General features: G+C 51.0%; 7 protein-coding genes across 7 annotated transcripts; 5 read left to right on the top strand and 2 right to left on the bottom strand.

The window, feature by feature from the left end:
• Window positions 1–1,060: 1,060 nt before the first annotated feature.
• Window positions 1,061–2,408, bottom strand: CTRU02_214397 (pectin lyase; the record flags this gene model as incomplete). The annotated part of the gene is made up of 4 exons (XM_036731734.1): window positions 1,061–1,619; window positions 1,680–1,795; window positions 1,850–2,186; window positions 2,269–2,408. 4 exons carry the CDS (start codon window positions 2,406–2,408, stop codon window positions 1,061–1,063), a joined length of 1,152 nt encoding a protein of 383 aa, XP_036576506.1.
• A 1,088-nt stretch (window positions 2,409–3,496) lies between these two features.
• CTRU02_214396 (endoribonuclease l-psp) lies at window positions 3,497–4,009 on the bottom strand (the record flags this gene model as incomplete). The annotated part of the gene is made up of 3 exons (XM_070206237.1): window positions 3,497–3,661; window positions 3,718–3,780; window positions 3,845–4,009. The coding sequence occupies 3 exons, from the start codon at window positions 4,007–4,009 to the stop codon at window positions 3,497–3,499; spliced, it is 393 nt and encodes a 130-aa protein (XP_070060011.1).
• Window positions 4,010–4,673: 664 nt separating this feature from the next.
• On the top strand, window positions 4,674–6,132 carry CTRU02_214395 (D-serine dehydratase 1; the record flags this gene model as incomplete). The annotated part of the gene is made up of 2 exons (XM_036731735.1): window positions 4,674–4,913; window positions 4,948–6,132. 2 exons carry the CDS (start codon window positions 4,674–4,676, stop codon window positions 6,130–6,132), a joined length of 1,425 nt encoding a protein of 474 aa, XP_036576507.1.
• A 1,317-nt stretch (window positions 6,133–7,449) lies between these two features.
• On the top strand, window positions 7,450–9,318 carry CTRU02_214394 (cytochrome P450; the record flags this gene model as incomplete). The annotated part of the gene is made up of 6 exons (XM_036731736.2): window positions 7,450–7,684; window positions 7,734–7,930; window positions 7,998–8,344; window positions 8,448–8,573; window positions 8,631–9,114; window positions 9,196–9,318. The coding sequence occupies 6 exons, from the start codon at window positions 7,450–7,452 to the stop codon at window positions 9,316–9,318; spliced, it is 1,512 nt and encodes a 503-aa protein (XP_036576508.2).
• Window positions 9,319–12,472: 3,154 nt separating this feature from the next.
• Window positions 12,473–14,299, top strand: CTRU02_214393 (amino acid permease; the record flags this gene model as incomplete). The annotated part of the gene is made up of 2 exons (XM_036731737.1): window positions 12,473–12,912; window positions 13,036–14,299. The coding sequence occupies 2 exons, from the start codon at window positions 12,473–12,475 to the stop codon at window positions 14,297–14,299; spliced, it is 1,704 nt and encodes a 567-aa protein (XP_036576509.1).
• Window positions 14,300–17,468: 3,169 nt separating this feature from the next.
• On the top strand, window positions 17,469–19,295 carry CTRU02_214392 (siderophore iron transporter 1; the record flags this gene model as incomplete). Its single annotated transcript, XM_036731738.1, has 1 exon — window positions 17,469–19,295. One exon carries the CDS (start codon window positions 17,469–17,471, stop codon window positions 19,293–19,295), a length of 1,827 nt encoding a protein of 608 aa, XP_036576510.1.
• A 731-nt stretch (window positions 19,296–20,026) lies between these two features.
• Window positions 20,027–22,119, top strand: CTRU02_214391 (choline dehydrogenase; the record flags this gene model as incomplete). The annotated part of the gene is made up of 5 exons (XM_036731739.1): window positions 20,027–20,228; window positions 20,280–20,566; window positions 20,616–20,742; window positions 20,791–21,246; window positions 21,308–22,119. 5 exons carry the CDS (start codon window positions 20,027–20,029, stop codon window positions 22,117–22,119), a joined length of 1,884 nt encoding a protein of 627 aa, XP_036576511.1.
• Between the last annotated feature and the right edge of the window lie 608 nt (window positions 22,120–22,727).

Raw genomic sequence — 22,727 nt, 5'->3', positions numbered from 1 at the left:
CCTAGCGGGAGAACGTTACATAAAATTGCCGCGTGGATTCAAGTTGCTTTCGGTCTACAGAGTCTCAAGTCTACTTAAGATGAAAGCACTGACTTGACTGGGGCTTCGAAACTGGCTGCGAACTGAACAAGGGGCGGTCTACATCTGGGATATCCCGACAAGCAGTCTTCTAATGCACATGCAGGCTGATAGAGAAAAGATTGAGTTTTCGAGAAAATGAAGGGGTTATCCCAGCTTTTGTAGAGGTCAGTAGCTTGACTCAACCGATAAGACTTTTTTACTTCGTAGATCTTCTCATAATGATTAATTAATGCGCCCAGGCGGAGTTCTAGGCTTTCAACACGCAAGTGAAGTACAGATTCTTTGGTACTTTTCAAATTCTCCAAACTCTGTACTCATCAGTAGAAAAATCGAGTTCTTTGTATGATGAACGTTCAGTCCGCGGCTTAGACACCAGGGTCCTTTTTCTAAACTTTCCCATACGCCCTGAAGATCGAATTAGAATCACATCGGCCTAAAACTTTCAAGTACAGATCAAAGCTCTTGAAACACTAAAACATGGTTTTCATTTGGAAATAAAGAAATGCAAAAGAATTTCACTATCAATCAGTATCTTACGTATACGGAAAACTTGGGTAGAAGCCATTGGCCAAATACGTACCTAATGTCTCCTGAAAATCGTTGAAAACCGGGGTGGTTGGGTGGAGCTATCTATCAACGGTGAACCGCACCGCCTTACTGACACCTTCTGACTCGCTACATAAAGTCCATGAGTCGGATGATTAACACTTTGTGTGACACCGAATGATGTTACTGTGAACATCAGTGATCACCCAATGCTAGGATGAACGAAGATCATTCACTCGCCTGAGTAAAGACATGCAGCACAAGGAAACAATCACGCTGAAACAAAAGGTCATGACAACATAGGTACTATCGATAAAATTTGAGGTATCAAGAAATGTACAAAAAGTTCTGCTCTATGTAGACGTGAAATTTGCTTGCTAGTTTTGAAAGCCGCCCTCAAGGTGGCTCTCAGAGAACAAGGAATGTAAAAAATTTAGATCTTGCCAATGCCAGCACCCTTCATGACCATGCTCTTAACGCTGCTTGCGGCCTTTGGCTTGACAAGGTTAGTCTTGACCTTAGCAAGGTTGGAAAGGCCGGCGGTGCTCGTCATGCTAGTAAAAGTGCCGCTGCCAGAAAGGCTGTTGGCAACGCAGGCGCGGCCAAGGCTGCTAGAGCAGGAGGCAAGGGAACCGGAATCAGGGGCGTTGAATACAGTGTTGACTTTGGCGGAGTTGTCGGTCATGGGTTGTTCAACCTTCTCGAAGACGTTGCCCTCAATAAGAGCAGATGTTCCAGGGTAAATATCAAAAGCATGGCCCGCCATATTGGCGAAGTAGTTGTTTGTAGCATGGACAGTGGTGGAAACACCGTCCTGGCCAAGCTTAGGGGCACGGCCTGAGAGGTCGTGCCAGTAGTTGCGGTCAAGGGTAATCTTGTCTCCATCGGTAATGAACATGACAGTCCAGTAGTGGTTCTTGTTGCAGGTGGCGGAGGTCTTGGTAACGCCATCGAATTCGGTGTTGGAGATTGTCAGGCGGTTTGCATTGTAGCTAAACAGGCAAATGATTAACAGTTGCTCCTGCTTTCACGATGTGATTTATTTCACTTACTGAGCAACAACAAACATACGGCCAACCTTGCTGAACTTGCAGTGGTCAATCCAGACACCGTCGTTGCCTTCGAGCTGAATGGCATCGCCGCCCCAAACGCTCTCAGGGTTGATGTTCTGCGGGATCATTAGCATTAACACTTGAACGAAGTCGAATAGAACGAGACTCACCGTAATGTGAACGTTCTGAATGATGACATTCTTGGAGGTCTTTGGAAGCTTAAGACCCTTGCCACTGATGACGCCCTGACTGCCAACACCAACGATGCTCTTGTTGGGCCCAACCGTCAGCGCGGTAGTACCGGCTTTGTCGTATGTAATCTTGGCCGACTGCTTTTCACTGTCGCCGCAGCTCAAGGTACCGATGTAGTTTTGGCCACCCTGAGCCATAGTGCAAGTCTTTTTGGTGCATCCGCTGTCAGTGGTAGAACCCTCAGAGCCGACGAAGTCGAAAGTTTTGTCAATAAGAATAACACGAGGAGTGCTATCAGATAACCACGAAGCGAGTCTATCATGCAAGGCGGAACAGTCAATTCACTTTCCGGTCTCTAGGAAGTCGTTTCTGGGGTCTCCGAGTTATCGTAACTTACTCCTTGATGTCTTTGGGAGCAGCAGCCTTCGCGGAGCCTCCACCAGTGACGCCCGCGGCAAAACCGTAAGCAGTTCGATTCATCTGTGCAGCAACAAAGGCGGGAGCCAGAGCCACTGAGAGAGCGGTAATAAAATGCATGCTTGGTGTTGTGATTGCGAGTAACGAATGGACTATGAACAAAAACGAATGAGATGAAAGAAGGATTGGGTTAGAGAGAGATGAGAAACGAATCCTTCATCCAAAGGTGTAGAGCGTAGAGTTAAATACTAGAATGTGCTACCTACGTTCCAACACAACTAGCTACTTCAAGAAAGTGTCAGCGGCAATCAGGGGGAAGTATGGGGACGTACCGTCGATAACCAGGATGCTATGGTAGGGGATTTATGGCAAAACCGTATACACAGTCTACTTATGATGGCTCTAGATTGGAAACCAGGCTATTCCCACGGGTACCGAAGCACCTCGACCTATACAACCCTCAGAACAGTATAAGAACGGGGGAACAGGGCCCACCCATGCGGACTGCTCCGTTCTGCATGGGGCTTTTCCAAGTCGTCCGACAAGGACTAATCCCCGAAACCTTTTTGGACAGCTTGGGGATTGAACTAGGGTTAGCAAGGCTTCCAGCCGCCGATCTTTCAGTGGGTTCCAATATGTAGGAAACATATCAAATGGAGGGATGGACATAGCGCCCCATTGGCAGGGATCCGTGCCACAAGTACGTGGCAATGAGATCTAAGAGCGAACCATTTACCAAAACTGGTTCGTTTATCTCCAAGGGTCGCCTTGTTAATTTTGTTGCTCTCTCAGATCTGATGATGATGATCGGAATTGTTACATTCATTGCTTCAGTAAGATTTATCCGGCGATAGATAAAGACAAAACAAGAAAGATCCTGAAATGCACTTATTTCGAGTTGCCTCTGTACCTACGAGCATACAGCTAGTCGCAAATTTTGGGGCCCGTTTTAAACCTTGCTTCCCGCTTTTTGATGTGTACACCCGGTGACCTCTTCATACTCATGACGGCAGCATCATGTGAGTTTTATCTCAGCGCGGAGAACAGAAACGAAAAAGCCAATCTCCATGCCTGCAAATCCTCATTATGGGGAAGTCATCTGAAACAATCAGAATCGAAACCGGTAAGCGTTGATATTCTTTCGCTACTGTATCCGCAGCTAAATCAAACGTTACTGTAACAGTACACAGGATCCTCTTGTGTGCTCCCTAAAGATGAGCAGAAGCCTCAATCTCAACATCAGTGCCAAAAGGTAGTTCCTTCACAGCAACGCACGTTCTGATAGGCTTGACCCCTTCAGTAAAGAATTTCCCGTATGCCTCGTTCAAGATGTCGAAGTTCTTGATATCAGTAAGGAAAACGTTTATTTTCACCTAGACCACAGTTGTAAACAATACGAATCATGTTGTAGGAGATGAACGGTACCTACTGCATTATCGAGGCTAGTACCTGCGGCTTCGAGGATGTTTGAAATATTTTTGAGAATTTGTGTCTGCGTTGGTAAGTTCAGCCTTGCTACGCCGCATTCACCTGCCACCCCACGGAGATTGACTTACAGTGCGATCAGCAACAGTGCCCTCAACGAACTTTCCAGTTGTAGTGTCAATGCCCAAGCTTCCAGAAACGTAGACCATGTTTTCCACTATGACGGCTTGTGAATAGAAAGGCCGAGGCGCAGGGGCACCGTCCGTGCGGACTTCCTTCTTAGTAAGAATAGGCATGTTAACAATACTGCGGATAGACTTGTAGATAAGTTTATGAATAAACTTTGGTGACGTATTGTCTTTGATAAAAGCTTGGGTTAGTTGAAGAAAATGGCGCACAATCATGACTTATATAGAGCCGAGATCGAGGCTTTTTTAGTAGTTGAGGTCCATTAAGTATGTGTCACTGTCGGGCGGGACTCATTGATTCGTCTTCTCCGACTATTTGGAGAGTATCAAACATGGCCTTACGGACTTACCTAGACTGTATCATAAACTATGCGTTGGGGGATATCGTGGTTGGAGGCACCTGATTTGGAGGTCACAGAATTGGAGGCCACGTAGTTGGAGGTCATATAGTTGGAGGCTACTTGAGGTCACGAGTTGGAGAAACTTTCGTTTCGTATACGAGAATACGATGGCAGCGTCTTGAGGAATTTGAATGTAGCGTATTTTCTGTGTAGTGGTAAAAGTCTTGTTGAGATCCATGCTCACAGCTAGCTTTGGGTGTCGGACTTGCCCTTTTGGGCAATGCGCTCACTCTCACTTAGTCAAGACATTTAACTTAGCATGTCTCCCAGTAAACCCAAGTCTTGTTCTCTGATTACACTTCAAAGCCAAAATCATTAATTGCCTTCATCTTTTTTCTCACACATAGTCAAGTTCAACCTACAGCACGAATATGGAGGCTCCTCAAAGACTCACACCACCTATCGAAGAGTTGAGAAACTTTTACGTCGGTAAAGATCTGAGAAGCATCCCATTGCCGGCTGTTGTCTTGGACGTTGCGAAAGTCGAAAGACACTGTCAGTCTATGTTGAACGCAGCCATTGCGCTGAGTGTCGACTTTCGAGCCCATGTGAAGACACACAAAGTTAGTATCCCGATACTGATGCTTGATCACAAAGCTTGGTTCGTTGAGTTATATGTGAACATGAAGTTGACTAGAATAATAGACTCGGGAGATAGCTCGACTTCAGGTTGGGGCCGATTCAAATGATGCCAGGTTCATCGTCTCAACAATAGCAGAGATCGAACACCTCCTCCCACTGTTGCGGGAGCTCAGCCATGCGGGTCGACAAGTGAACGTTCTTTACGGGGTTCCTCTTCTTAAATCTCAGGTCGAGAGGCTTGGAGGTCTCATTAGGCAGCTTGGTAAAGAGAGCATTTCTGTTCTTGTGGACCACCCTTCCCAACTTGAGTTCGTTAGTCGTGTTTGTGACCTTGCTGGATTACCTGCTGGAGTGTATCTCAAGGTCGATACTGGCTACCACCGCGCTGGCTTGCCTCCTGTATTTCTGAACAAAGACGGGCTGCTGGAGAGACTGGTTCAGCTTCATACCGAGGGGCGCGCAAGTTTTGAGGGTCTATACTCTCATAGCAGTCTCAGCTACCAGGATTCTACTGCTGACCAGGCTATGCAAAATTTGGCCGCGGAAATTGAAGGCTGTCTTGAAGCCACCAACGCTCATCACGAAATTTTGGCCAGCATTGGGGAATTCACTATCAGTGTCGGAGCATCTCCTCAAGTGAGCTCGGTTGAAAACTTGACAAAAGGTGCAGAGGAAACAGTGGGCGCTCGGCGGCTTCAGAATGCAATCAAAAAGGTCCAACAGGTGTCACACAAAAAGCTCAAAACAAAACTTGAGCTTCATGCGGGCGTTTACTCTGTTCTTGACATGCAACAAATGGCCACTTGTGCGAGAACTACACTCGGTAGCTATGAAAACGAAGTGGCCATATCTGTAGTTGCAGAGATATGCAGTGTGTACAACAATGGCGAACGACAGAACCCCGAGGCTCTTGCGGCTGTTGGTACACTAGGCCTGGGAAGAGAACCGTGCCTCTTTTACGATGGCTGGGGAGTTACGGACTTTTATGCATATCCTGGTTCCGATAAGAGGCGGAGGCTGGTTGTAACAAGAATCAGTCAAGAGCATTCCATCTTGTCGTGGGAAGCTGGCTCTGATGACATAGGGAGCCAGCCTCCTGTTCCATTTGAAGTCGGCGGGATAGTCAACATTTACCCAAACCACGCCTGCGTTACTGGGGCACTCTACGGCTGGTATCTGGTGGTCGACTCGAACAAATCAGATGCATCCAAGATTATAGCCGTTTGGGTCCGGGCATCAGGGTGGTAAATCAATTAGTTCAGGGTATACCGAAGATTGTTCTACATCATCATATTTCGTGTACCTGCCTGATACTCCGTATTTTTACCATTATATCAGAAGATCTGTTTCTTAGACCATCAATGCCCAATTCCGCAGTATTAAATTGTCTATCAACCTCACTACGACTAACTCTAAGTCCTCGGTGCGTTAATTCTTCTTGCCTGAACTTGATGGTCTAGAGACTGGGCGTCCTCTTTTATGAACGTTGTTGCATTCAAAAGCTAGCTTTGTGATGTACAAATAAACAATGGGCGGAGATTGGAATTCATTTTTCTTTGACAGTATTCATTATTTCCGGAGCTTGTCTGTGACGAAATGAATTTGTGCAACCTATGATGTTATCCTCCATGTAATGTTCGGTCCATTATTTGTATCGGGTGGCCTGATTATTTGATTTGATTTTCTCACAGCTTATCAGATACATGTGGAGTAATGACACAAAGAGGATGAAACATGCGTAAACAGAAGGAAATATACAAGCAGCTAGTGGAACTCCAATGTTGTTGTGTGAGAGACACTTTGAGTGCGGGACGTATAAAGTCCAATGAGAAACCTGCATAATCAATCGCTTCATGGTCGAAGTTCTAGGCTGAAATGAAGCGGAGACCAGGTGTTCATGTTAAAGACTACCTACCATTGTACCCCTCTCCTCAATCAGGTAAGTCTTTTGGGGGTTTTCCGTGACACTTCTTGCATCAAAACCCTGGTTAAACAAATCCGTTACCAGGAAGGGAAAAAACACATATGCTGCCAAGCACAGCGCGTGTATGCAATGTGATCAAAAATATCACGCAGAAACAAGGTATCAAACGTAAGGTCGCTTCACCGGTATGCAGCTCCATGTGCAATACGGGTAAGCTGCATTCCAAAGGCCCCGCTTCTATCGAAGCATCTAATCCATTTAGGACAGCCGTCTTTCCATTGCCAACGTATCAGGTTTCAACGTCTGATGCGAAGGATGCATGGCGTACCCAGTCAAGGCCGGGCAACTGACTTGCATTGCCGCTAATATTTGTTCCCCGAAGTCGAAGTCTTTGGTTTACACTCTTGCTGGAGATTCCATGCAGTTGAAATGGACCCGGGCTCCTAAAGTTTCCGTGGTATTCCCTACACTCTATAACCTTCAGCTGTAGCTTGAGATAATTGCGTGAGTTTGTGTACATTCGTGTATTTCTTTAATCTTTGGTTCATTTTTTCCATCCTCATCCCCTCCCCCCCCCTTTAAAATTCTCCGAGACGTCTTGGCGATCGTTCATCTCAAATTCTTCACAAGAACAGCTCACCATGAATCGGACCGAGGCCTCCTCGAGCCCGACAATGGGTCAAGACTACACCATGTATGCAATTGCAGCATTTTCTGCATTCATTTTATATAACATCGTATCAACCATACGCCAATATTTACGATTGAAGCACATCAAAGGTCCTCCCGGCACAGGATTCTCTAAATGGTGGCTCATTCGTGCAGTGTATGGTGGTCGCGGGCATCTTGACTTTTTCGAGGCCTCCCTGAAATATGGTCCGTATGAAGTCTTCTCTTTGGCGGGTGAATAGCTTATGAATGATAGGGTCACTCGTACGCATTGGACCAAACGATCTCGTGACGAGTGATCCGGACCTAATGAAGCATATGCTTAATGTGCGGACGAAATACAAGAGGTCCAACTGGTTCGACGCTATGAGACTTGATCCCGGAAAGGACAATATCCTTTCTACGAGGGATGATGAAGTGCACAGCATGCTTCGATCGAGAATGGCCGCCGGTGTAAGTATAAGACTTCTCTCAACATAATCTTCTAACTTGTCAAGCTGAACTGTATGTCTCGACGTAGTACTCCGGAAAAGAAGTCGAGAACCTTGAAGCCAAGATTGATGAGAATATCGTTCGATTAATGCATCTCATTGAAAAGTATGTGTCAAAGGATAAAGAATTCGATTTTGGAATCAAAGCTCAGTATTACACTCTCGACGTGATTTCGGACCTTGCTTTCGGCGAGCCCTTTGGTGACGTCGAGAGCGATTCAGATGTTCATCAATACATCCATACAATGGAAGAGAACATGCCTAACATTGTGTTGACGGCTGCGCTCCCCTGGTTACTTAAGTTATTTTCTTCTCCCCTCTTCCGGAGCTTATTGCCATCTGAGAAGGATGCGATTGGAGTTGGAAAGACTATTGGGTAAGACTTCCTGGTATCCTCAAACGAGTCCATAGACCTCTCGTCTACGTCTCTGCCATACCCCTAAAGTCCAGTTGCTAATCGGCAACATTTAATACGATAGTATTGCCAAAAAGGTGGTGGCAGAGCGCTTCGGACCTAATAAAAAGGTCCCAAGAGACATGCTTGGGTCCTTTATTGCTCACGGGCTCAACCAAGAAGAGGCGTCGTCGGAGATTCTCATGCAAATGTAGGAAACGGTCGTTAAACTGCAAAGTACCACTACAATGGCTTACAAGCTTGCTAGACTTGCTGGCTCCGATACTACAGCAACCGCTATACGTGGCACGCTCCTTCATATACTCACAAGCCCACGCGTAACTGAGGCTCTCCGAGCCGAGATCGAAGCCGCCAAGCCGTCATGGCCAGTCATCACGGACGCTGAGGCACGCGAGATGCCGTACTTGACTGCCGTGATCAAGGAAGGTCTCCGCATATTCCCGCCCGTTGTCGGTCTGATGTCCAAGGAAGTGCCAAAAGGCGGCGACACGTTCAAAGGCGTGTATCTACCTGAGGGTACTAGGATCGGGTACGGCGCGTGGGGCATCTTCCGTCAAACCGATGTTTGGGGTTCAGATGCTCACGACTTCCGACCAGAGCGGTGGCTAGAGGCTGAAGGAGAGAAGTTGAAGTCGATGGAGGGGGCGCTGGAGTTGATATTTGGATATGGAAAGTGGCAGTGTCTAGGACGTAACGTGGCAATGATGCAGTTGAGGAAGATATTCGTCGAGGTAAGTTTGCTGGGCTAGCTATCTGACCCCATTCCTTTTCTCTTTCCTTGGGCGAACTTAACTGACGGTGCGGATTCACAGCTGTTGAGAAGGTTTGATTTGACTGTGATTGATCCCACCAAGCCATGGAAATCTCTCAACTACGGCATTTTCGTACAGTCTCAATTTTGGATCAGAGGGTACAAGAGAGACATGCCCATGTGAGCTGGGGATGTTCCCCTGTGTCATTGCGTGTTGACATAGGATTTACTCATGGCCTATTGTCCGCATTTACTGCTTACCTTTGTTTTCCATCTTGGGTTCTTCGATATTCTGAGTATTGAAAAGTTGCTTAGAATGACACGGAAACCACCGCAGGCTAGCTAAGCAAGGTCCAAGCTACACATGCTTACGCTATTGCGTTTAAGAGAAAGCAGAAACAATTCTGTCTTAAGTTGAATTAGCAAGCCCTTTACAAAGAAAGGAGCAGCTGAATGTGTTAATGCAAAAAGTCACATCCCGCGATACTCATTTGTTACTCACGATTTGAGGCTCTTACTGTCGACAAAGCCTTTATTAACTGAAGCCGGCTAGCAGCGGACAAGGTGACGCCAAGGTCACTTGACTGGTGAGAGGACCATTAATATGAACGAATCGTTTTGTTTTCCCCTTTCGATGTGAATTATCTCACCCTGTCGGTCTTAAGTTAAGCATTAGTGATGCCTGAGAATCGGGAAGTCGGCGAGCTTCAGCTACCCATTTGTCAGGTATTTGCCTGCGACGTATTTCGCTCCACGCCTTTCTATGCTGCCTTGTTCCTTCTGTACCAAACTTTATTTCAAGCGGCAAGTATAACCATCGTGACAGTCTAAAAGCCTCTAGTTCAATGAGGCATTCACTCACTGATTCTCAGTCTAACTACCCTAACCAAGACACTTTTAAGCCAGTTCCTTCTTCCCCCAATCTTCTGTAGCGCCCTCCCCAATCATCATCATACGGAAACAACATCATAAGCTGTGAGGGCGACAGTAATCCAGCCAGTAACATTTCCTTGACATTATCTCTAACCTCCCAAACTGTACGATGACACCGAAGAAGAAGGCTTCGGCCCCTTGGGTACACAAGGGACGTTGGTGCCAATGGGAACCCGCTGACGACAAGGTCATGTTCGATATCCTGGAAAAGGGTAGGAGTATGGCTAATGCGATGCGTAAATTGAAACGCAGCAAGCCAAGCATCATAAACCGATTTCGCGAATTGGCCGCCAGCAAGGTAAGATTAGGACTAAAGCAAGGGCTTCCACGCTACGTGTTGCCAATGCAACTAAAGCTAACACAAAGCAGAAATCGCAGAAAGCTTGGGCTTCCGCCGAACAGAGCAAACTTATTGAGATGGTAGCCGATAATCTGACGTATAAGGAAATAATGCAGCACTTTGGATGCTCCAAAACAGCAGTGCAGTCGCAATACGGACTCCTTAGGGCGGTTGCATTTGAAACCAATGATGGGAAGATTGATTACAGAAAGCCCATCAAGAACAAAATCGAAGAGAAACATGGCTCCCCTGCAAAAACCAAGGTTGTGCTCAAGAGCCCGCGGGCCAGAAGGGACACCACTAAATTTACACCCAAAAGTTCCCGGAGCCCCAAGACCACCGCCGATCAAGTCAAGGCTAATGATATGTCGAACCGAAGAAATCTCGACAAGGGCGGTCCCCTTTCTTCGAAAGGAAGTATTAAGGAATGGAACTGGACCGAAGACGGACTGCGCCGCTCAGAAAGTCCTGTGAAGGCACACATGGGAGTTTCACAGCGACTGCGTCTCAAGTGGACCCCTGGCCGTAATCGTGTTGTCGGAGAGAAACGCAGGATCGACGAATCTACTGCCACTGGAGCTATGGAACATAGTAACGACCATGAAGCTGCGACCCAAATGGAGGGCCAGGGACATCAGAACGTCACCCTGCCCGAGGACCGTACTGGAGCGAACTCCCCGACCCTCCAGGCTCAGCAAGTCGCCACTCAGAATGCGAAAAACGCTACCATGATGCACATGGGAGATACGATCTTGGGTACTGGCGATCTGCCTTCTGGGTGGGAACGGAGATGGACTCTTGAGGGACGTCTCTACTTCGTGGATCACAACACCCGGACAACTACATGGGCGGACCCCCGTCAGCAGCAGGACATCCACATGCATGGTGGCGAGAGCAACCAGAATAAGCCTAAGTCTCAGAAACTCGCCAAAAACCTCGAAAAAGCCGATATTGAGGACAGTCAGGCCGCTGGCAAAAAGCACAAGTCCAAGGAGTTCAGTGTCAGACAAGACGAAGCGACTGGAGAAGACATTGCAAAGCCAAACGACTCACAGTACGAGAGTCAACGCGTAGCAGAAGGTCCTCATTCGCCAGCATTCGATAAGGGTGAGCCCCAGCCTCTTGATGTCGGCGAACCATGCTTCTATTGTGGCCAAGATGGACACCTTCAGGCGGATTGCGTTGTGGCAAGGACTTGCCATATCTGCAGAGTGCCTGGACACACTTGGATGGACTGTCCCCAGCGTGCACTCCATCAGCGGGACTGGCTCAAGGTTCTTAACGGAAACTCGTAATTCTTCGTTTGGTCGTTTATCTGAGGGGTCCATCTGGGCAAAGTGGAAGACAACAGGTTTATTGAGGCTCAAGGTATCATCAAGGCGGGAGTTGATGCGGAAATGAAGATCGGAAAGATGGGCGTTTTGAAGATTGCAAAACGTAAACATCGACGGACGAAACGTCAAGAAGTTTGCTAGGACAATGGAGTTTGGGAAATGGTATCATTCCGGCAGACAGCCTTACTTGCGTCATGTCTATTAGAACAGGACTACGGGCGTATAATAGATCAATATTGAATTGCTGTTGCGTATTAGTCCTCGACCGCTTTGATGTTTCTACTGACACGTTGAGAATCACACAGTTACACGTGGCATCCGGTTCTCTACATCGCGGCCATTGGCTACCTACGGTCCAGCATCAATCACTAGAGATGGCGAGCGGTAACGTTCCTACAACGCCTACATCAACCCCGCACCTGGAGTCTACCATGTGCCGTGCTGCAGGATCAGAAATGCAGCGATCGACGCCTCAAACGCCTCATTAGGGGACAGGACACAAAAGCGGCAGCAAAAATCGACAGCAACAATCGTAGCCACACGCGGTGTAACGTCCCCTTGGGATACTTGAAACCGCCGTCGCTCACCTTTCCCACGTAGATAACATCACAACGCCAAACATTTTGTCAGGATCAGTGCCCGCTCATACTGTTACAGCCGTGGTTAAGCCTTTCTCAGCGGCTTTTCCGTCACCAACAAAGAACGTGGCGTCTAAACCAAACGGGCAAACGATGGAAGACGACAAAGAAAATAAGCTAGGAAGCCCTAGTGCTGTAGCAAGGGACCACCCCGGCGCCGTCGACATTGAACGGGCCGAGGCTGCAACGAGAGACGACCGGGTGACCGTGGTGGACGCGAAGCAGCAGAAGCAGCAGCAGGAGTCACAGCACATCGGAACGTTGGAACGCAAACTAAAATCGCGCCACGTTCAGTTCCTCGCGCTGTCGGGCGCCATCGGCACGGGGCTGTTCGTGGGCAGCGGCCAGGTGCTCTCGCTCGCCGGGCCGTTGTCGGCGTTCATATCGTACGCGGTTACGGGGTTCAACCTGTACTGCGTGATCAACAGCCTGGGCGAGATGGCAGCGTGGCTCCCGATTCCCGGGGCGGTGCCTATCTTCGCGGCGAGGTACGTCGACCCGGCGCTTGGGTTTACGCTGGGATGGAATTACTGGTGAGAAACCACCCCGTCTCCCCTTACCGTCCAAGTTCGAGATATGGGGGGAGAAGGATTTAGTGGAAGCAGGATTTATTTCCCCATCGTCTTCAAGCGGGCAGGGGCGCTGAGATTCAACAGGTACCAATTCGCGATTGGCGTGCCTATCGAGATTACAGTCTCGGTTGTGATCCTGGACTACTGGGACCACACCGTTCCGCAAGCGGCTCTAATCACGATATTCTTCCTCGCAATGGTAATCATAAACTGTCTCCCCGTGCGCATCTACGGCGAGGCGGAGTTCTTCTTCGGGGCCATCAAACTGACCACCATTGTCGGGCTCATCCTCCTCATGTTCATAATCACGCTCGGCGGGTCCCCCTCGGGGGACCGCATCGGGTTCCGGTACTGGAACGACCCGGGCCCGATGAACGAGTACCTTCGTCCGGGGGCGCTGGGCCGGTTCCTCGCGTTCTGGAAGGTCTTCATCCAGGCGACGTTCTCGTACGGCGGCAGCGAGATGGTGGTGGTGGCGTCGGGCGAGACGGAGAACCCGCGACGCAACATACCCAAGGCGGTGCGGCGGGTGTTCTGGCGCATCGCAATATTTTACGTGCTCGCCATCTTCCTCGTAGGGCTGTGCGTGTCGTCGGAGGACCCGAAGCTGCTCAACGCCATAAGCAGCAGCGCGCCGGGGGCGGCGCAGAGCCCGTTCGTCATCGCGATCCACAACGCCGGCATCAAGACGCTGCCGTCCATCATCAACGGCGTGGTGCTCAGCTCGGCGTGGTCGGCGGGCAACTCCTTCTTCTACGCGTCGACGAGGGTGCTCTACTCGGCGGCGCTGGACGGCAAGGCGCCGAGGTTGCTCAGGTTCGAGCGGTTCGGGGTGCCGTACGCCTGCGTCGCGGCGACGACGGCGCTGAGCTGCCTCGTCTACCTCAACGTCAACAACCGCGCCGCCGAGGTGTTCTTCTGGATCAGCAACCTCAGCGCCGTGAGCACGCTCATAGTGTGGGCGAGCGTGTCGTACACGTATCTGCGGTTCTACTACTGCCTCGAGCACAACGGCATCGACCGCGACACGCTGCCTTTCAAAGCGCCGATGCAGCCCTTCCTGGCGTACTTTGCGATTTGCTTTTGTCTGGTGGTGGCATTTTTCAACGGCTTCGACGCATTCTTCCCGGGGCGGTTCAGCGCAAAGACTTTCCTGCCGCCGTACATCGATATTCCGATATTCTTGTCCCTGTTTCTTGGGTACAAGTTTGTGAAAAAGACAAAGTTTGTCAAGCTGTCCGAGATGGACATCTGGTCGGGCAAGGCCGAGATTGACCGACTCGAGCCGACGTGGCCAGTGGTCACGCCGCGGAATTGGCTAGAGAGGATTTGGTTCTGGATTGCTTAATGGCTTTTGGTCTTTTTCTCCTTTTTCCGAGGGAGAAGAGGCTGGGTTTAAAGGATAGTGAAACTTTAAAAGACAGAAACAAAAACAAATACAAAAAGTGTGGTTATTCTTCATGAGGTTTCGGCCGAAAACTAGTAGCTTACTGGCAAGACAGCTCTCGTGACCATAAGCGCTGAGAAGCTACTGCGAAACAGCCGTGGCAGCCCAAAACCTTTCACATGAGAAGATCTGATAAGGGAAAAACCACACTTAGTAGCCCACTTTGTTGTCTCGAATTATTGGCTACATGGTATTAGGTTAGTATCCACTATGGCGGCCGGGTAGTTCGGACGCCGCGTGGGTCCCCTTCAGTATTGCCATCCCACCATGTACACATCATGTAGACCCTTTAGTACAACTAGTGCAGTGGGATGGAGTGATTAGTAGATGCAGGTTTTTTCCCCCGTGGCGACGACCCTTTTTTTTTCTTTCTACCCTCTTTTCCCCTCCTCTTACCCTGCTAACGTCTACAATAGCGTGCTCATAAGTGTCATTACAAGGCAAAAGCCCGTGCTAGACGTGGACCCTTGTTCTCAGGCCAAGTCCTTTTTGTCCCGGTACTTTACGACCATGTCGGCACACTCGTGGCTAGCTAACCTAGTTGGTGGAAGCGGATATCGTACCAGACGGGCAATTTTTGCCTGGTAGTAGTATTTCGATCTGTGGCGCTTCATGTACCGGCACGATAAGGCAGGAGAAATTTTCAGCTCTGTCTGCTAAAGACGCAGAAGGTCTCGAGTGTGCCGTGCGGGGGTGTTGGTGGCACAAGCCACCCTACACTACAGGGGAGAGTATGCCGTGCTACACTATGCAGTAAATGGTGTCGGTCGGCTGTGGCTCGCGATGCGTGATGATGTGCGGCGATCCGACGGGGTTATTGTCACTGGGGCCGAGCCGAGCACGATAACATACACAAAAGACAGAGAGAGAGAGAAAGAGAAAGAGAGAGATGTGGCTCGCATCCTCGTTCCGGAAATCCTTGACACGGGTGAGGATAGCCATGCCATGCCTGGAAAATAAAGGATGGCGAGAGACATGGATGGCGATGGAGAATGGTCGAGAAGTTCCAGACGCAGAAAAATGTGAGCCCATCCCCCATCCCTCAGTGGAGGATCCATCTGTGTTCGGTCTCGATGGTCCTCGGATCGTCGCTGACAGGCGGGCCGGCTTCGCAAACCATTTGTCAAAAGCAGGTCAAAAAGTAGACCGGTTGACCGATGCTTCTCTCCCCCCCCCCCCCCCCCCCCCCCCCCCCCTGGGTCATTTTGGCCCCCATGTGCGATTTGGTCGTTCCTGGGCCAGTCAGTACCTAGCATGCGGACGGAAATTGGAGTCTAGGTCGTAAGGTGGGGGGGAAAATACCATACTATGGTAGTATGTCCTTTCTGTCGGGTTGAGTTGAGCAAAGACCAAGACCAAAATTGTGGTTCTTTACGAGATTCCTCGGCGCGAACAGCAAAAGAGTACTCCGAACCATAGGTAGTACATCTGGGAACATGGTTGGAAACGAAATAAGTGAGTGGGGTGTTTTTTTGTCTCTCAGTGCAGTGAGTGTGAGTGTGAGTGTGAGTGTGATGAGCTGTCTTGCTGTGCTGTCTGTCTACATAGTACCTAGATAGCATGAGAGTGAGTGAGATGCATGTGAGACATGGTCTTGAGGCTGCATGTCGACACCCTGAACCGAGTCAGGTCAACATTGGCCTGCTGACGTCTCGTTGATGGCACTTTGTCCCATCACAAAAGTAGGCACTCCCTGGCGGTCATCTTTGAATCACCCAATGATTCCCTTCAAGGGGGTGAGAATGGTGGGTGGTTGGATGCGCCATGACGACCTAAGAGGCGTAACCGTTTTGGGCTTCGGTCGCAGCGGTTCAGGAATGAAGGCGCAACGCTAAATCATATCTGATGGATCTGATAAAATTTTTATCAGTAAACTAGTAAGGTTTTTATTTTTATTTATTTTTATTTACTTTTTATTTACTTTTTACCAGACAATTTTCTCATCATCGCACCGACGGGATGGCCACCACTCACACATACACACACAAGTCAAGCACCCCATGTACTTACTAACTCATCATTCTTACTAAAGTAAACACTCAAGAGGATCTCATGTACCTTCAAGTACATCAAACCAAAACACACCACTCTCACACTCTAGCAACCGAGGAAAACGCCGCTAACCACTGATGGTTTTTGCTCCTAGCGCATGCGCAAGGAAGAGAAGTATAAAAAAAAAAAAAAAAAAAAAAAAAAAAAAAAAAAACAGGATACCAAGGTACCTACCATGTAGTCGGGAGCGTAGCCCATGCTGGATCGCCCCCCAACCTGTCTACCCACTCACTCACCTTTCACTAACTACTCTGATCTGTCGACTGGGCTTTCACGTACCGTATCCAGCCCACCGAAATGGCTCCGATTCGCAAGGTGGTGTCAATCCATACCATACCCCTTCCTCGGTGGCTTCCACAGACTGGAGACGGTACTGATGAAGGCTGCCGTCTTGCAAAAGTTAAAAGGCCGCGGATGTAACCTCACCACCTGTTTTTGTTTTTTTCCCCTGTCATCAAGCGGATCCCTCCCAATTTTTTTCTTTCCTCTTTCATCCTTTTTTTCATCCGGGTCGCCCATCTCATATATCACTGTACACATCTCCCTCTGGTTGAGTTGAGTGTGACAGTAAAGATCTCCCGAGCATCACCACGCTGCTTGAGACGGATTAAACTTCATCTGTTCTCACTTTAAGCTCTCACTTTTCACTCGGTCATCGCTCACCTTGGCGCACTGACCTTAGCCTGTCACCTTACCAGGCCTGACACAAGTGATCGACATCGCCGGACTCCCGAGCCAGTCTTCTGGGTAAGTTACGCTGCCGCTGCCGCTGTCACTGTCCACTTCCACTGCAGCTATCATCGTCACCCTGCCCCCTCCAACGTCCTTCTGGAGATCGAGTTCTGGAGACGCAGACGCACAGGAGTGGAGTTCTGCCGAACCTGCTACTGCATCTGCTAAGACAGACCCTCGTCTATCTCAACCTCATCTCATGATTGATTCACTTCCTCCACCTTACCGCACATCATCTCCTTCATGAGATACACGGTGCTAACCCTCACCTAGACCTGCGCCCATCATGGCCTCCGCTGATCCTCAAAGGGGCCTTGAGCACCCTTCCCCGGAAATCGTTCCGGAAAAGTCCACCCCCGCCACTGACGCCGCTGCTGTTCCGGCGCCCGCTGCCCATCACAAATCGGCCCACACCATGGGCTCCAAGTCTCCCGGTGTCGTGAGAATCGAGGCCATCTCTCAGGCCATCACCCGTACTGACCGCATCTTCATCTTCTTCGGCGTCTTCCTCGTCGCCTACGCCTACGGCCTTGACGGTACCCTCCGCTACGCCTACCAGCCCACCGCCACCAACGATTATGCCAACCACTCCCTGCTCGCCAGTATCAACGTCCTCCGCTCCGTCATCGCCGCCGCCGCCCAGCCCACCTCCGCCAAGATTGCCGACGTCTTCGGCCGTGTCGAGCTCCTCTGCGTCTCCGTGCTGTTCTACGTCGTCGGCACCATCGTCGAGACTTGCGCCACCAACGTCCAGTCTTTCGCCGGAGGTGCTGTGCTGTACCAGATCGGTTACACAATGATCATGCTCCTTGTCGAGGTCATCGTTGCTGACATCACCTCCACCCGTGCCCGTCTGCTCTTCAGCTACATCCCCGCCCTGCCCTTCATCATCAACACCTGGGTCAGCGGTGAAATCTCCCAGCGCGTCCTCAATGAGAGCACCTGGCAGTGGGGTATCGGCATGTGGTGCATCATCTACCCCTTCTGCGCCCTGCCCCTCATCATCAGCTTGACCATCGTCGGCCGCCGCGCCAAGCGCATGGGTCTGCTCAACTCGTACCAGTCCTCCTTCCACGCCCTCGGCCCCAAGGACTTCATCATTCAGCTCTTCTGGCAACTGGATGTCATTGGCATCATCCTCGTCATTGCCGTCTTCTCCTTGGTTCTGGTTCCCTTCACCATTGCCGGCGGCTTCCAGACCAAGTGGCGCGAGGCTCATGTCATCGCTCCCCTCGTCATCGGCATCCTCTGCATCCCCGCCTTTGTCTTGTGGGAGCGCCGCGCCCCTCACCCCCTGGTTCCCTTCCACCTCATGAAGGACCGTGGTATCCTCGCACCCCTGGGTATCGCCCTGTTCCTGAACTGGTGTTGGTACATGCAGGGTGACTACCTCTACACCGTCTGCATTGTCGCCTTCGACTTCAGCATCGCCGCCGCCACCCGTGTCACCTCGCTCTACTCCTTCTGCAGCGTCATCACCGGCTTCATCCTGGGCTTCGTCGTTTTTAGGGTCCGCCACCTCAAGTACTTCATCGTCGCCGGAACCATGCTCTTCATGGTTGCCTTTGGCCTCCTCATCCGCTACCGTGGCTCCCCCTCCGGCCAGAGCGGCATCATCGGCGCCCAGGTTCTGCTTGGTATCGCCGGTGGTATGTTCCCCTACCCCGCCCAGGCCTCGCTGCAGACCAGCCTCAAGCACGAGCACCTCGCCATCATGACCGGTCTTTACCTTGCCACCTACAACATCGGCTCCGCCTTTGGTAACACCATCTCCGGAGCCATCTGGACCCAGGTTCTCCCCGGCGTCCTCGAGGAGAAGCTCGCGCCCTTCAACAACGCGACCATTGCGACCCTGACCTACGCCTCGCCCTTCAACGCCATTGCCGAGTACCCCATCGGAACCCCCGAGCGATCCGCCATCATCGACGCGTACCAGCACGTGCAGCGCCTGCTTACCATCACCGGTATCTGCCTCACTGTTCCCTTGATCGCCTTCGCCTTCCTCCTGAGGAACCCCAAGTTGAACGACCAGCAGACTCTGGCCGTCGATTCGGACAGCGACAACGAGGCCGGTCGCAACAAGGACCAGAACGACCTTGTCACCAAGATCTAACGACCTTGTGAAAGAAGTATTTTAGACTACTACGACATTTATGCATTGTAATTTGGGGGGGGTCTCTACTGAAATGATAATGACCCGAGTCCGCTCGCTTCCCTGACAGGGGGGAGGATCGAGAAACAAACATTTCGATTTTTTAACTAGTAAAATTTAATCAATACCATCTTTGTTCAACTCACGTTTCTTTTTTTTTCCCCCTTCTTGCCGTGACCCCAATTCTTCACCGCCATTTTTCCCCCCGCCGTGGCGACCTAGCATTTGGACATAGCCGCCCCAGTAAAAGCTGACATGCGTCAAGGAAACCCCGCGCACAAGCCTTCAACGCCGCATCACGATCCGGCTGGGCCCGTCTTGGGGGACAACTATACGAGCTACTCAGGATGAAGAAGAATAGAAAAACAGCCGATCTTGAAGATTAAACATATCCACCCCGACCCAAAGCTTGAGCACGATCGTCTGCTTCCGATTGGTGTTCCTGCGATGGGCGCCCCGCGTGGGGTGACTCTGTTGCGACGTCGCCTACGCCGTTTTGCTTACTGACATATGCACGACCAGGGGGAGGGCCTCCGCGTGGTTCACTTGCCTCCTGGGGGTTATTATCCCTCGGTTTTTCGCGATAATGTTACTGAAATTTTAGGTTTTATAAGAGATGGAGAACTGGCCCCCCCCCCCAAAAATACGGTGCCGTCGTCTTTTTACTTTCTCGACTGACTTTGAACGGCGACATGTCGGGTTTTCTTCCAATGGCGAGCAAGACCGTTACGGTTCTTTTGGCGTGTGCCTCGTACGCTGCCGCGCTTCGAGTCCCCCGATACGCGACTGTTGCGTCGAGGGAAGTTGTCTCCGAGACGAAATATGACTTTGTCATTGCTGGCGGAGGAGTCTCTGGTCTTACTGTCGCCGACCGGCTGACTGAGGACCCGAGTAGTATGTTGACCAGTTGATGATTCTTTTCGCCGCTTGCTGATTCCTCAAAAGTCAATGTTCTCGTCATCGAGACCGGTCCCTTTGATAAGGACGAGGACAGCGTCCTTGTGCCCGGCGCGTTTTTCCCCGTGCCGTACCTTTGGCTCGGCTTGACGAGCACACCGCAGGCTGCCCTGAATAATAGGAGCTTTCCGGTTCCCGCTGGACGTGTTGTTGGAGGCGGCTCGGTCGTCAACGGCATGGTGTTCGTCCGCGGTGGAAGGACTGAATTCTCCGGCTGGGAGAAGCTGGGGGCCGAGGGCTGGGGTTTCGACGATCTTTTGCCGTATTTTAAAAAGGTAGGTTTCACACGACTTCGATGTGGCGAGAAAACTGACACCATCACAGAGTGAAAACTTCACGGCGCCTCCAAAAGACTTTGCAGACGCCGCGAACATTTCATGGGTCGAGTCGGCACATGGCCACGACGGTCCGGTCCAGGCGTCGTATCCCAACTACTTCTTCCCCGGAGCCGGTAAGTTGCCCTTATCCTGTACTTTAGAATTTTACCAACACATCATAGAGAACTTCTGGCAGGCCGCCCTCGAGAGCGGTCTCACGCCCTCCCCGGACCCGAACGGCGGCGACCGCGCAGTGGGTCTCTTCAACTTCCCCACTCTCGCCGACGCCACCACCCGCACCCGGAGCCACGCCCGGCTTAACCACTACACCCGCGTCAAGGACTCCCGGCCAAACTACCACATCCTCGCCGAGCACACCGTCTCCAAGGTCCTGTTCGACGGCAAGCGCGCCGTCGGGCTGGAATACCTACCCACTGCCGGCGGCGACAAGGTCAAAGTGTACGCGAAGAAGGAGGTCCTCCTTGCCGCGGGCGCTCTGCACACGCCTCAGCTTCTCCAGCTTTCCGGCATCGGGGCGAAGAAGTTCCTTCAAAGCTTTGGCATCGACGTCATTGCTGATCTCCCGGGTGTCGGCGAGAACTTCCAGGATCAGGGAGAGTTGAAGGTTCCCTACACCAGTACATCCCTCCCCCTCCCTCTCAAAACCCCAAGCAGGAATAGAAGCTGACCAGATCTTAGTCGCGAAACAAATCTTCCCCAACTCGGGCGCTCTCGACACAAACTCCACCTACGACGCGGAACAACGCGCCCTCTACGACGCAGAAAAGAAAGGCGCGTACACCATCGTCCGCACCCTCTCCACCAACCTCGCCCTCCCCCCGCTCTCCAACACGACGTCGACCTGGAAGGACATCATCGCCGCAGCCAACAAGAACAAACCGCTCACATACCTTGCCCCAGGCACACCTTCCTCTGTCCAGGAAGGCTACAAGCGCCAGCGGGCTCTCATCCTGGACCAACTCTCGGGACAAGACGTGCCGCTCGGTATGGTGCACTGGGGCACCGGCAACAGCGTCACTCTGTACTTCCTCAAGCCGCTCAGCCGCGGTTCCGTCAAGATCAACTCGACGGACCCCCTCGCGCAGCCCGTCATCGACTTCCGCACCGCGTCGGACCCAATCGACTTCGACCTCGCGGCGGCGCTCTTCGAGAAGAGCAAGGAAATCATGTCCGCGCCCGCGATGAAGGTCCTCGGCCCGCAGATGTCCGCGCCGTTCGCGGGCGCCACGGGAGACGAGTTGAAGGAGCTGCTGAGGGCGAACATGGCGCCTTCCAACGCGCACTCGTGCTGCACTGCTGCGATGGTGCCCAAGGAGAAGGGCGGCGTCGTGGATACGCAGATGAGGGTGTACGGGGTCAAGGGACTCAGGGTCATTGACGTTAGTTACTGGCCCATGGTCATGACTGCCGCGCCGACTGCTACCACGTATGCGTCCGGTGAGAAGATTGCGGATGTCATCAAGAAGGAGTATGGGATTAAATCTTTGTAGTGTGGGGTGCGGAACGGTGAGGATGTTTTCGTGGTGACGATGGGGCTTTTGGTTGAATTTGTCTAGACATCTAGACTACAAGGAAATACATGAACTATCTTTGTATTTGCTTATTTGCCTGCTTGCATCTCGCGGGCCATGACTTTCTTGAAGCGTGTCTTGAAAGAACAAAAGTTCGGGGTTGGAGTTAATGTCAATATCATTCGCAAACAACCCGCCCTCGGAGAGATTATGGTACCCGGATCGTGCCTTGTCTTTGCCATTTTGAGAATCATCGTCATTCTCCGAATTCTGATTGCCCTTTTTCGCAGAGACAGGTGCTGTGAACCTCCCTACAGCATGAGAAATGGTAACCGGAGAAGGATGCCCCGGGAACCTTGGAATGTCCTCTCGCAGCTCCGGATACTGCACGAAAAAGTCGGATTCCATCGTCCACGCCCGCAAGTCGCGCAGCCTGTCTTTGAACAAGGACGACAGGCAGTACGTCCCGAGCTGCACGTTCCGCACGTAGCAGTCGCGGAAGTCGAACGGCCACGCGATGCGTAAATGCTCCCTGAACATGTGCCAAAAGATGTTGTGGCAGTATCGATGCGGTGTTGTCGCGAAAC

Source organism: Colletotrichum truncatum, assembly GCF_014235925.2.
Source record: "Colletotrichum truncatum strain CMES1059 chromosome Unknown Contig_0011, whole genome shotgun sequence".
In the NCBI taxonomy this organism is placed as follows: domain Eukaryota; kingdom Fungi; phylum Ascomycota; class Sordariomycetes; order Glomerellales; family Glomerellaceae; genus Colletotrichum; species Colletotrichum truncatum.
Note: the sequence above shows the minus strand (reverse complement) of the source record. Positions and strands in the feature narration are given on the sequence as shown.